Raw genomic sequence first — 12,663 nt, 5'->3', positions numbered from 1 at the left:
TGACTGCCCCCCGGAACCCCCTGCCCCTTATCCAACCGCCCTGCTCTCCACCCCCTTACCATGCTGCTCAGAGCACTAGGACTGGCAGCCATGCCGACCGGCCAGAGCCAGCCACACAGCCGCGCACTAGAGCACTGGGGCAAGCTGGCGGCTTTTGCAGGCACTCTGCCTGGCAGGAGCTCGCAGCCCCACCGCCCAGCATGTGCGAGGAGGGGGGACAGCAGGAGAGGGGGCAGGTACTAGCTTCCCCAGCCGGGAGCTCAAGGGTTGGGCAGTATGGTCTGGCCCGCAGGCCGTAGTTTGCCCACCTCTGGATTAGATGCAAGAATATTGTAAACAGTTCACTGACAACTGGCGAACAAAATAGGTGAAAATAATCAAATCAATATCTGCTGTAATAAATTACTTACTTCTGGTCATTACAGTGGAGCTGGTGCATGTATGTCCTCACTATTAAAGGGGATGATAACATCCAAATGAAAGGGATGTTACACCTGTGCCAAGTGAGTGCAGAGTGGGTGTAAAATTTTACCAAATCAATATTGTCTGGTTGCTCACACCAGTGATGGCATTTTACACCCACTTTGCACAGGTGTAAATGTTGACACAAAGGGCAAAACAGTGGAGAACCAGGCCCTAAAAGACTCAAAGTTGAGGATATGAATTCAGGGGGTTGTCTCTGGGCAGGCCCAAGGTAAATGAGGTTAAAAAAAAATCCCTTCACAGGCTGCTTTCACCATAGATCTGGATTCAGACTCTTGTTACACTAAAAAGATTCCCTACACTGGAGTCCGTCTCCTCCCCGGCCATTTAGAGAGAGCCCTGCTCCCTGACATCCACTTACCTGTCTTCTCTTCGGTTTGGCTGCTCTCCGCCGTCTCCGTTTGCGCTGTTGCCTTGGCAGTAGCATCCTCTGCAGCAGTGGTGGTGACAGCAGCAGGCACATCGGCTTGTTTAGGCTCCTCTTTGTCTTGGGCTTCGTCAGCCTTCAAGGACGGCGAGTTATCAGTGGAAGCTTTAGTGGCACTTTCCGTTTCAGTGGCAGTGGGAGTGGGCTTCTCCTCTGAGGAGGAGGCAGGAGTGGCTGCCTGCGGGGCTGGCTGCTCTGAGCCAGCGTCAGCAGTGCCTTCCCCCTGCTTCTCCTCCGAGGGAGCGCTGCCATCTTTGCAGCCCTCTGCAGGCGGGGCGCTGTCAGACGGAGCAGCTTCTGTGGCAGCAGGAGCGTCGCTCTCTTTGTTCTCTGCCACACCATCAGACGCGGCCTCTTCCTTCTTCTCAGCAGCCTCAGCATCGGCTGCTTGGATATCTCCCTTCTTCTCCCCCTTGAGCTTTTTCCTTGTTATGTGTCCGCGGAAGCTGGCCTGGATTTTGGTGGCTGCCTTATGAGCTTTATCTTCTGGTTTGATGCCATCTTGCTCAATCTTTTGGTCAACATCATCATTTTTTTCAACCTTTAAGGAGAAAGGGTGGGGAGGGGGGAAAGGAGTCAGATAAAGAATTTCCCACAGGTAGTGAAAGCTCGTTTCATTGATGGCATCTCACCCACCCTTCACTAGGCTGGGCAAGGCCTGTCAAGAGTAGAGCACATGCTCTTATCCTCATGTGGCCGCAGTGTGGCAAAACTACCATACTGTTGTTTATTTGCGTGTGTGTGTGTGTGTTATTCTGCATATTCCCTTTGTACAGCGGGCCAGATCCTGTCCTTCAATTTAGCACCTTCACACCAGACCCCAGAACAAAGTTGTTTTAACGTGGTGGATTCAGGCTCACGAGGTTCTCCCCTACACAGGAGGCTTTTTCAGTGGTATCCAGCTAAGGCTGTGCAAAAATGTTGAATTATTTTCTGTGGAAAATAGCCAGTGAAATAAACTTGCATTTCCCTTGACATTTTCCCCCAAGACGTCCCCATTGTTTGATGGAATGATTTGAAACAAACGTTCATTTGGAACTGATTTGAAACCAATAAAAAGGATTTTGATTTGATGTGAAGCACCTTTTAGCGAGGGTTTCCTAATTTATTTGGGGTTTTTTTAGATGGAGAAGAAAAACCTTTTTTTGTTTAGACTCAGTTAGATTCAAACTGATTTTTTTCTTATTTTGAATCATTTCACTGGAAAATCAGAACATGTAAATCGCTGTGTATTGTTCAAAAAGTCATTTTTTTCCATTGAAAAACCTTGTTGATAAAAATGCAGTGACTAGCGCTATATACAACACCTGCCGTGGCTCCAGAACCACCCCCCCCCCGACCTAAGCACAGGGGCATGGCCAGGGAAAAAGCGGGGTGGGGATATCCCAACACCCTGACAATACCTGGCCACAAGAGTGTCCCCTGGAGTTATGCAAAGGTGATTCAAAGCCACTTTTTCAGCCAATCAGCGGTGCCGAGTGCTCTTTGGCTGCTGCGGAGGACCTGAGCTAACTTGTTTGCCTCTCTTTAATTTCATGTGATTTTTTCCCCCCTGTTAATTTGTGATATTCACCAGATATTTGCTATCGGTTTAGAAATGTTCATGCTCTATTTATTTTTACTGACTCTTCAAATCCACCACCCCTCCACCCTAAAAAAACAACCCACACTGCTTTCAGGGTAGCGTTGTGTAAGGCCTTGGTGCTAGCACTGTTGAGTTCAGTGTCACTGGTGTCTTTTGCCCTGGGGGAATCCCACTGAAGGGTTATACTGTGGGATGCTCCACCACAGATGACACACAGACACACAAATACGCCCGCTCACACAATATATGCCTCGCAAATACCCCATCTACAACCACCCTCTCTTGCCCCCATTCTCATCTGCTTGTGCTTTCAAAGCCAGGTTCATTGAAAGGAAAATAAGTAGACAGTGATAATTCATCCAGTGTTACAAGATAATTGGTATCTCTATTAATTCCCCCTGAGCAGAGGGCCACATACACCACTTATGTCGTAATTCCTATGTTGAAGCCTTAAGAAGCAATACAATGCCATACAGGCCTCATGCTGGTCTCATGCACCAGGGTAGATTTTACCCTTTAATGGCTCCTTTCACTCTATGATATGTACTGTACTTCTATTGATAATTTACCAGCACTTGAGTATGTAACAGCTCAACTGCATATTGACAAGGGGATACTTTTCCATCAATATTCCAATCCAGTAGTTATCAAAAGAGCTATTAAAGAGCAGAGGGAAACTGGTAATGCAATGGCCTCTACACTGTCAACACACGTCTTCAAACACCGGGACCTGGGCTACACTTAAAGCTTAGGTCGACATAGCTACAGAGCTCAGAGGTGTGAAAATTCCACATCCATGAGGGCCACCTGTGCCGACTTAAACCCCAGTGTAGATGGAGCTAGGTCAACAGAAAGGTACATCAGTGCATGAGAATGAGCATGCAGACAAATTGCACCTACATGAATGTGTGAGAGTGAGTATGGGGTGTGGCCACGCCCTCATGAATATGTGACAGTGAGCACAGCCTGAGCACATAGGTCAATGTTATCCACATCAATGTGAGAGTGAGCATGAGGAGTGACCACACCCACATCAATTGTGAGCGAATAAATGTGGGGACTGCCCATACAACATCACTGTGTCAGAGCATATGTCCACACCACAAATCCCTACAGCTGCACATTCGTCCATCAACCTACCTGCATCTACAGGAGTGGGTTAGGTCAACCTAACTACATTGCACTGGACATAAATTTTTCACAGCCCTGAGCGATGCAACTAGGTTGACTTAAGTTTTAGATCACCTGGAACTGACATGACTTAGATATTATTTTTCATTGGACCAACTTCTATTGGTGAGAGAAACAAGCTTTCAAGTCACACACAGCTTTTCTCTCTCACCAACAGAAGTTGGTCCAATAAAAAGATACCTCACCCACCTTGTCTCTCTAAGTTTTAGGTGTAAACCAGGCCAGAGTGAGTGTGGGAAGTAACTGCACCTGCAACAACATGTGCACGTGAGCATGGGGAAGGTCCACACCCACACTGTGTGCTAGTGAGCATGGGGACGGACCACACCCACACCAATATGAACAGATGCAGTTGTGGACATTCACAGACCATTTTTGCAGATCACAGATCGGATGCAGATACAAATTTTGTATCCCCACAGGGCTCTAACCATGTCCACATTAATGTGAGAATGAGGCTAGGACTGACCATGCCCACACTGAGTAGTGAACATGAATGTGGGAAATGACCACACCCACATCAACGTGTGATGGTAAGCACTGGGTGACTAGACCCATGCCAGTGTGTGAGAGTGAACATGGGGAGTAACCATGCTGACACCAAGGTGAGTGCGAATGCGGACTGATCGCACCCACCTCAGTGAGAGTGTGCCTGGGAAGTGGCCATGCCACATCAATATGACGGTGAAGGTTGGGAGCAACCGTACCCACATCAGTGTGTACGAGTGAGCATGGGGAGCGACCACATCCACAGCTAAGTCAATGAGAGAGCATACAGACTGACCACACCCACATATACGTCAGAGTGAGTGAGGGGACTGACCCCAACCCCCATCCATGTGTAAGAATAGTGTGGGGACTCACCACACCCACATCAGTTTGTAAGCAGGAGTAAGCATGTTCATATCAATGTGTGAGAGTGAGCATTTGGCGTAACCACTCACACACTAACGTGAGCACGGTCTGACCACACCCACAGCAACAAGCGAGTCTGGGGAGAAACCCACGCCCACCGCATGTGAGCGAGCTGGTGACTTGCCACGCCCACATCTATGTGAGAGTCAATGAGGGGATGGACTGTGGTTACATCAATGTGTGAGGGTGACCACACCCACATCAGTGAGTGCAAGTGAGCATGGGGACTGACCACGCCCACATCCATATGTGAGAGTGAGCCAAGGGATGGAAGACGCACCTGTGAACATGTGAGAGTTTGCCTAGGGCGTGACCACACCATACCAGGGTTAGAGAATGAGCATGGGGGTGACCATACTCAGATCGAAGTAAGTGAGCATGGGGAGTGACCACGCCCACATCCATACGTGAGAGTGAGCCAGGGGACAGAAGATGCTCCCGTGAACATGTGAGAGTTTGCATAGGGCGTGACCACACCTATATCACTCAGAGTGACCATAAGGGCCGACCATGTCCAATCAATATGAGAGTGACCATGGGGTGTGACTATGCCCCAAAAATCTATTGAATGGGTACAGTTATGCCCATTGTGTTGGGAGAGGGTGAATCCACATTTACTAATGTTTCCAGAGCGCATTAAGTGCCTCAGGTGCAAGGTGCTACAGCGCTGCAAGCTTTCAGTGAGCGGTAAGGCCAGCCTGCCAGGTGACATGGTGTGAACAGGACCATGGAGTCTATGAGCCTGCTAACATGTTATGTCAGCTGCTGTGAGCATCAAACTAGTGCCTGCATTTGCAAAGCTGCCTGTGTCCGTGTGTTATTAGATACCTAGTGTCATACCTTTCAGCCCTATGTAAGCCTCCCATTGGGCGCAAAGGGGTTTTAAAGCTTCCTCAAACAGTCTGGGAAAAACCTCAGCTGGCGTAGAGCCATCTCATCCCCACACAGGCACACTAGGGACAGGAAAGCACAAAGGCACCACACAGTGTTCCAGTCGATGGAGAGGTCTCTGTGTGTGACTGCTCCAGGCTGGGTCAAGACTAGGAACCATGTCAACTCCCTGACAGCCCAGTATCAGGGGAATGGATACTGGGGTGGCTTAAGGCCAGCTGCATCGAACATAATCACAACACAGTTAAGGATCTAGCCACCAGCATCCAGCTGCTCCCACACTCATGAGAAAAGGTGATGGAATCATCAGTCCTCAGACAAAAGGGACACACAAAGAGGAAAGGGTTAACTAATGTGCTCCCCACTTCTGTCCTCTGACCACCATATTACATGGGCCCTGCATGGAGCACTGAATCCCTTTCCCACCATTCCACTTGGCCTTTCCCACCCTAGGCACCCCCAGTTCATCATCATCACACGCACAGAAGGTAGCGTATGCCATCTGTTTATCCGATATTTGCCCAGCTCTATTAACCAGTTATTTACAATATGTGACCCCCACTAATGCAATTACATTAATTGTCTCCCTTATCAGCAGTCCTAGCCAAGGTCATGGAGACTGACCTCTCCTCTCGCCCCCTCAGAGGAGAGTCCCTCCAGGTCAGTGATTGAGGTTTATTTTGCAGGGCTTGCTTCGCCGCTGACCATGCTGTATCTGGCCTGTGGCTAGAAAGAGAACTCTAGTTCAGAGCCTGGCCTGCCTTGACAGCACTTAAAGCGAACTGCTCTCAAGATGACATCACACTCTTAGCCCTCCTGTGATGACATCATTTCCCCATTGCCTTGATTTGCTCACAGATCTGAAAAGTCCACCGCTGCAAATTGTGTTACACAGACGTGCTTTTGGTATCATTTCATATGTGAAATGAAAGGAGGTCTTTGGCAGAGAGTGGGAGGAGGTAAAGCATGGGAGGGATTTCAGGTCAGTGTGTGGGGAGGGGAATCCAATAATAATAATAATAATTAGACCACTTCCAGCTCAGGAGCACAGTGGTTCAAACACGGCTCTTGTGATTTGTAATATCGCTAGAGCCACTCACTAATAAGTGTTGCATTTCTATAGCATCTACCCCGGAAGCCACTGAGGAATAACATGTTACATTTCCATATCACTTTCCTCCTGGAGCATGCCAAAGTACTTCACAAACCATGTATGTGCAGCACTGTTGGAATGCAGCCACTTCTGGGGTGGAACACAGCTGCTAACTGGTGCATGTGTCACACTCCATATACCACTGGGGCAGGGAGGCATTTTGGCCAAGAAAAACCTCTGCTGTCAGGAAAAGAAGCATTGGAGATTCATCATTGAGTTTTACACACACTGCAACCAATACCTTACTTATGAAGGTTGGGTCAGAAATAACCCATATACAGTGAATGGCCTGGAACACAATTTATCTTCCTTGGAAGAATGAAGAGGTGAGTCAGTCCTTCCAGGACATGTACATGGTTCTGAGGAATCCAGGGGAAAAGGGAAATCTCTCTCTCTTTCTGTCTGTCCACATTCATGATATTCGAGTGCTATTTTCATGGCTTCTTATTTACTGTTATTATTAATAATAATTATAATAATTATTATTTGTACCGTGACAGTGCCTAGATGCTCCAATCAGGAATCAAGGTCCCACAGTGCTAGGTACTGTACACATGCTTACGTATAAAGTGAATTCTGTATAGTAGTAGACATATTTAAACAATGTGGAAACTAACCAAATGTGCAAGTTATGCATTGACATCATCAGCAGGTGTTCTCTAACCCTAACCCGAACCCTAGACATTACCGTGATGGAAAAGTCAGAAATACTGACTGGTCCATTGATAGCCATTGAAGACAATGGGACTTTGGCATGAATACAGTGTGCAGGATTTTGAAAGCTCTTCGTGAAGCACACAGCTAAGCTGCTTTGTCTCTATCTACACAGCACAGAGTCTGTCTTCTGAACAGAGATATGATCTTGTTCCACATCTCTGTCTGCCTCTGTCTGACACACCCCAAGCTCAAATGATAGGCTTCCCTTTTCAGGCAGGCAGCTCCTGTCAGAGTTTCCCTCTCAGAGGTAGCTAGGGAGCAGGAGGCAAGAAGATAAATTATCCCAACATAGGAGGAGTGTGGATCAGCTGGAAATAGCCAGCAGCCTGAAGAATTCCAGGCATGCAAAATACATTGGCCCTTGACCCCAGTAAGGTTTCCCCTCTTGCTCACAGAGCTGACTTGGCCAAAAGCTTGTAGAGGGGGAAGATTATTGCTAGGGATGGAGAAGGTGCCACGAGACCTTCCAGCCCCATTTAAATGCCCCACAGCCTGCCACTGAAGGAGGTATGTGACAGGGAGCGCATCGCTCCATTTTTTAAGAGCATTGACTGATTTGCCTCTGCTCCATTTTGTGACACTCCAGAACTGCCTCTGCCCCACACCAGGCACACCTGAGGCACACCGGGAGGGGCCACCTCTCTACCTCTCCTACCAGAGTCCCCTCTACCCCACACTGGCTCGCAAGGGACTGTTTTCCTACCTGTCACTCCCAGAGACAACTCCATCACACACCTGGAAACATTACTCTCCCTTTCCTTTCCTTTTTGTCTTTGGACTGTATGCATTACAGCTAGGGTTCCTAGCTCCCTGGTCCCTGGATTTAGGGTGTATTACCCAGAAGTTCTGGGTTTATTAAGTTTTCAAGTATTACCAGAAGAGAAAACAACAAACATTAAATGGACCAGAGGCTGTACCCATGGCAAGGGTGGCAGAGGCCGATGGTGTCAGCATCCCTTCTGCAAGTTGGGAGAGGGTGTCTCTCACTTTAGCCTCCCCTCCTCCATACCCTCTTTCCCTTGCCAAATGTAAAGAGCCCTAATGTGAATGGGGAATCTTCCTCATTCTATCCTTGTCTCTCCTCTGCACTGGGATATTCTGGGGACTTCCCTCATTGATCTGGATGGATGCCACTCATAAAGCTAGTCCAGGGACAGCTGTCTGCCTGTGGTATTTGGAGGGCTCCTGATGGCAGCTCCCCAGGAGTTTTCCATGTGTCCTACTCCTGACTACAGCACACAGTAAGGTAGGCCTTGGTGCCATTAGGGACTCTCCCTCAAAGTGAGTGATTTTCCTTTGTCTTTGTTGTTTGCAGTCAAGTCAGCCATTGCTCCTTCATTTCCTTCCCATTCTTGTTCAGCCACTGGGAAAGTCCATAACTCTCACATACCTATTCACTCTGGTTTCCTTCCCAACTCTCCATCTTCCTTTCCTCTTGGGAGCCAAACACATTCCTCCTGACCTCTGACTTGAAGGACAAAGGGACTCAGTGAGTTGCAGGCCAATAGGGGGGAGGCATTAGTGGTGCCCCAAAAGGTAGATGAGCTGGCGCCTGAGTGTAAGGGCAGAAAGGAAGGAGCTGTGTTATGGGAAAAGCAAGATAATTTGTCTGAGACCCAGCAGCTGAGGAGAGAAGCACATGAGAAAAGACTGCACCAGCTGTCTCTGCAGAAGGAGCGAAGCGTGAATGCATGAGAGATAGAAAAGACTTTCACGCCTTCTGAAGTGAGGAAGCAATTTAGCACCAAGAACAGCTTTGCTTAACCCAGTTAAATGGTGTGAAGACACCAAGATAGAGGATTGCCCCTCCCTGCTCAACCCGTCTGCAGTGTGTGGAAACGAGAACGATTCCTTTTTCCAGAGAGAGTATTGCTATTATGGTCAAAACATAATTTAGAGAGGGAAAAGGTCTGTTAGTTCATCTAGCTCACCTCCCCCCGGGCCAGTGATGGATAGTTCTCTATTGTATTTTTAACATGATGGTGTCCCATCTAGCCTCAAATGCCCCAACCAATGAGGCTTCCATCCCTTCCCCTGGGAGACTATTCTACAGCCGAATGGATCTCATGGTCAGAACGTTCTTCCTCTCTTTTCTGGTGCCCAGAATGGAGTGTGTTAGTGATAGTTAGATAGATAGATAGATAGATAGATAGATAGATAGATAGATAGTAGGCTTGCCAGCTGTCTAATCGCACAAACCCAAACAATCTTGCCCCACCCCCTTTCCCGCCCCTCCCCTGAGGCCACGCCCCATATCCCGCCCCTTCTTCAAGGCCCCGCCCCCACTCCATCCCCCCTCCCTTCATCGCTCGCTCTCCCCGACCCTCATCCACTTTCACCGGGCTGGGGCAGGTGGTTGGGGTGCAGGAGGGGGTGTGGGCTCTGGGCTGGGGGGTGGGGCTAGGGTGACCAGATGTACCAATATTATAGGGACAGTCCTGATATTTGGGGCTTTTTCTTATATAGGCACCTATTACCCCCCACCCCCATTCCGATTTTTCACACTTCCTGTCTGGTCAAGCTAGGTGGGGCCGAGGGGTTCGGAGTGTGGGAGGGCGCTCCGGGCTGAGCCTGAGGTAGAGGGTTGGGGTGCAGGAAAGGGTATGGGTTGCGGGCTCTGGGAGGGAGTTGGGTGTGAGAGGGCTCAGGGCTGAGGCAGGGGGTTGGGGTGCGGGAAAGGGTGCAGGGTATGGGCTCTGAGAGGGAGTTTGGGTGCAGGAAGGGGCTCAGGGCTGGGTCAGAGGGGTTGGGTGTGGGAGGGAGTGCAGGGTGCAGGTTCTGGCCAGGTGGCGCTTACCGTTGGGTGACTCCCAGAAGCTACCGGCACTGGGGCAGCTGGGTGGCTCTGTGTGCTGCCCTGCCTGAAGGCACCTCCCCCACAGCTCCCATTGGCCGTGGTTCCGAACATGACAGCTGCTTCCAGGAGCCGTACGGAGCCAGGGCAGGTAGGGAGCCTGACTTAGCCCCGCTGCGCTGCTAACCGGACTTTGACCTATTAAAATCTCCCGGATTGCCTTTAATAGTCACCAGGAGATTGAGGCCGATTCCAGGAGACTCCCGGCCAATCCGGGAAGGTGGGCAACCCTGATAGACAGATAGAAGTGTTCACACGCCTTTAACATTTGTAGATTATCATGTTCTCTCCTCTGTCCATTACTGACTCCAGCTAGACATATTTAGCTTCTTAATCACTCCCAAATCAGTCCCTCCAACCCCCTCATCTATTTTGTTTCTCTCCTGTGAACTCCTTTCAGTTTGTGAGTCTTTCTGTTAATATGGTGGTCAAATGTTATATCCTCCCATGTCAAGAACCCTAGAGTCTCGCTGGGTAAGTGAAGAAAGGCACCTAAATATGCCTGATTGTCAGGGCTAACTGATTGTCAAGGCTAGATGAAAATTTTCCTTTGACACAGTTTTTGACAGAAAATTGGGTTTCCAGATAAACAAAAATGTTCATTGAAAGTGACTCCTTTCTTTGAAAATTTTCATTTTTTTGCTGGAAAACCAAAAACCTGAACTCTTTTCAGTTTTTGGCTGGAAATATTTCAATTTACAGCAGTTTTGGGCTGGATTTTTCTTTTTATTTGGCCCAAAAAAAAAATCGATTTTCGATGAAAAGATTGAAATGTTCCACTGAAAATTTCAATGAAACATTTTTTGTTTGTTTTCATTTTCATCAAAGTTTCCTGTGTTGTTGTTGTTTCCATTTTCCAACCAGCTTTCCTGACCTTATTAAAAGTACTGCCAATACCAAAGACTGTGCATGCTCCCTATTGGATAAAACACAGGACAGCGGCTGTTAGAATGCCCAAGAAATCACATGTGCTCACTATGGGACACTTGCACCCTCACATCGGACAGAAGAGAATGGGTTGTATCAGAGAACGGTCTCCTGGCGCAATGGCGTAAAATGCCCAAGGAGAAAGTGTGCATGACACTGTGGGCAGACCTGAAGAAGAGCCCTGTGTACGTTTGAAAGCATCTCTCTCTCTCACCAACAGAAGTTGGTCCAATAAAAGATATTACCTCGCCTATCTTGTCCCTTTGTGCATTTGCAATATGCAACTGAAAATAATTTGGTGGCCGAACAAGGAAGGGATTAAATACCAGAGAGGCAGTGCCCTCAGCCAGCATCTTGCTTAGCGTGGCTGCCTGTCTTAAATTGCGTCAGACGGTCCTGCACTGAGGAAGGCCAGCTCACTGGATGCCAGGAATCCTAAATGTATTTTGTGCCCTTCCCCTCACAAGCTGAGTGATCAATGGAATTTCAGATGACTTCACCTGAAGATAGGCTCTGACCAAATCCTGGATCTTGAGACCACTAAACTTTGGGGAAATTCAGAGCCAGACCCAAACGCTGTGACTTGGGCCTATAGAGTTCCCAGTGCTTCAGAGCAGAGACTGTGTTCTCCTATGTGTTTGTATAGTTCTTCGTGCATTCAGGCCCTTTGTTGCTGTCACAATATAAATGATTATTATTAATAACCCCTGAACCATAAATCCCTGCAGATTCTGGCGATTCTAGCCTGCATTTTATTTTTGTAAGGAAACTCAAAATTCGATGACTTTATATAGTTTTGGGTCTCACTATGGAGGCTCCACACAAACATTGCGATTGGGTGATTCTCATTTCCAGCAGTTCAGAACTACTGTCCCCATGAGATCTGGGCGTCCCTGCTTCCAGCTCCAGCCAACGCCAGGGGCCAGAGGCCAGGTGCTAATCTATGACTAATGCTTCCTTCAGATATGGTGCAGCCAGTCACTGAGCTTCCATGGAGGCCAAGGTGTTGTGACCTCTCCGGAACTCTTTTTAAAGAAGGAAGCAATTTCTGTCCCACTTGCTCTTGCCCATTCCCCTCTCTCTGAATGTACCACTGCATTCACGGCTCTGGAGAGGAAAGGCCTGCAGCCAACCATCTGGTTCCTCAATCCTCTTTTTAAACTGCCTGTTAACCCTGAACTTACTCGGATGCCCACTGCAGACAGTGAGATGCCACTGCGGTGAAACAGTTCAGCCTAGTGATCAGAGGGAGCTGAGCAGCTCCCAGCATCTCCCACACTTGGCTCTATGAGCATGGGGCTGTATTTGCTCTATTATTATTATTTGTTAATTTATATAATTGGAAATAGGGGCAATTATCTTCCCACAAAGCGTTTACAGGTTCGTTAAAATCAAACAAACATCCCAAGCAATTAGGGAAAGCGAGGCGCGGATTAATTCCCAGTGGTTTGGGAAACAGCTAGAGAGCAGGCTCCGCCAATGCAGCTGGTTCTCTGCTCCTGCCGCAGCGCCAGCCACCG

General features: G+C 48.4%; 1 protein-coding gene across 1 annotated transcript in view; it reads right to left on the bottom strand.

Moving 5' to 3' along the window:
• The window catches only part of GAP43 (growth associated protein 43), a 38,939-nt gene extending 33,839 nt beyond the window's left edge, over positions 1 to 5,100 (bottom strand). The window contains exons 1-2 of the mRNA XM_077818260.1: positions 5,009 to 5,100; positions 845 to 1,518 (exon numbers count right to left, since the gene is read on the bottom strand). Of these exons, the coding sequence (XP_077674386.1) occupies positions 845 to 1,518; positions 5,009 to 5,100 (766 nt within the window). The remainder of the gene's footprint in view (positions 1 to 844; positions 1,519 to 5,008) is intronic.
• Between the last annotated feature and the right edge of the window lie 7,563 nt (positions 5,101 to 12,663).

The sequence above is a fragment of the Eretmochelys imbricata genome, chromosome 1 (genome assembly GCF_965152235.1).
Source record: "Eretmochelys imbricata isolate rEreImb1 chromosome 1, rEreImb1.hap1, whole genome shotgun sequence".
Lineage (NCBI taxonomy): Eukaryota > Metazoa > Chordata > Testudines > Cheloniidae > Eretmochelys > Eretmochelys imbricata.
This window is presented reverse-complemented; position numbering and strand designations above follow the sequence as displayed.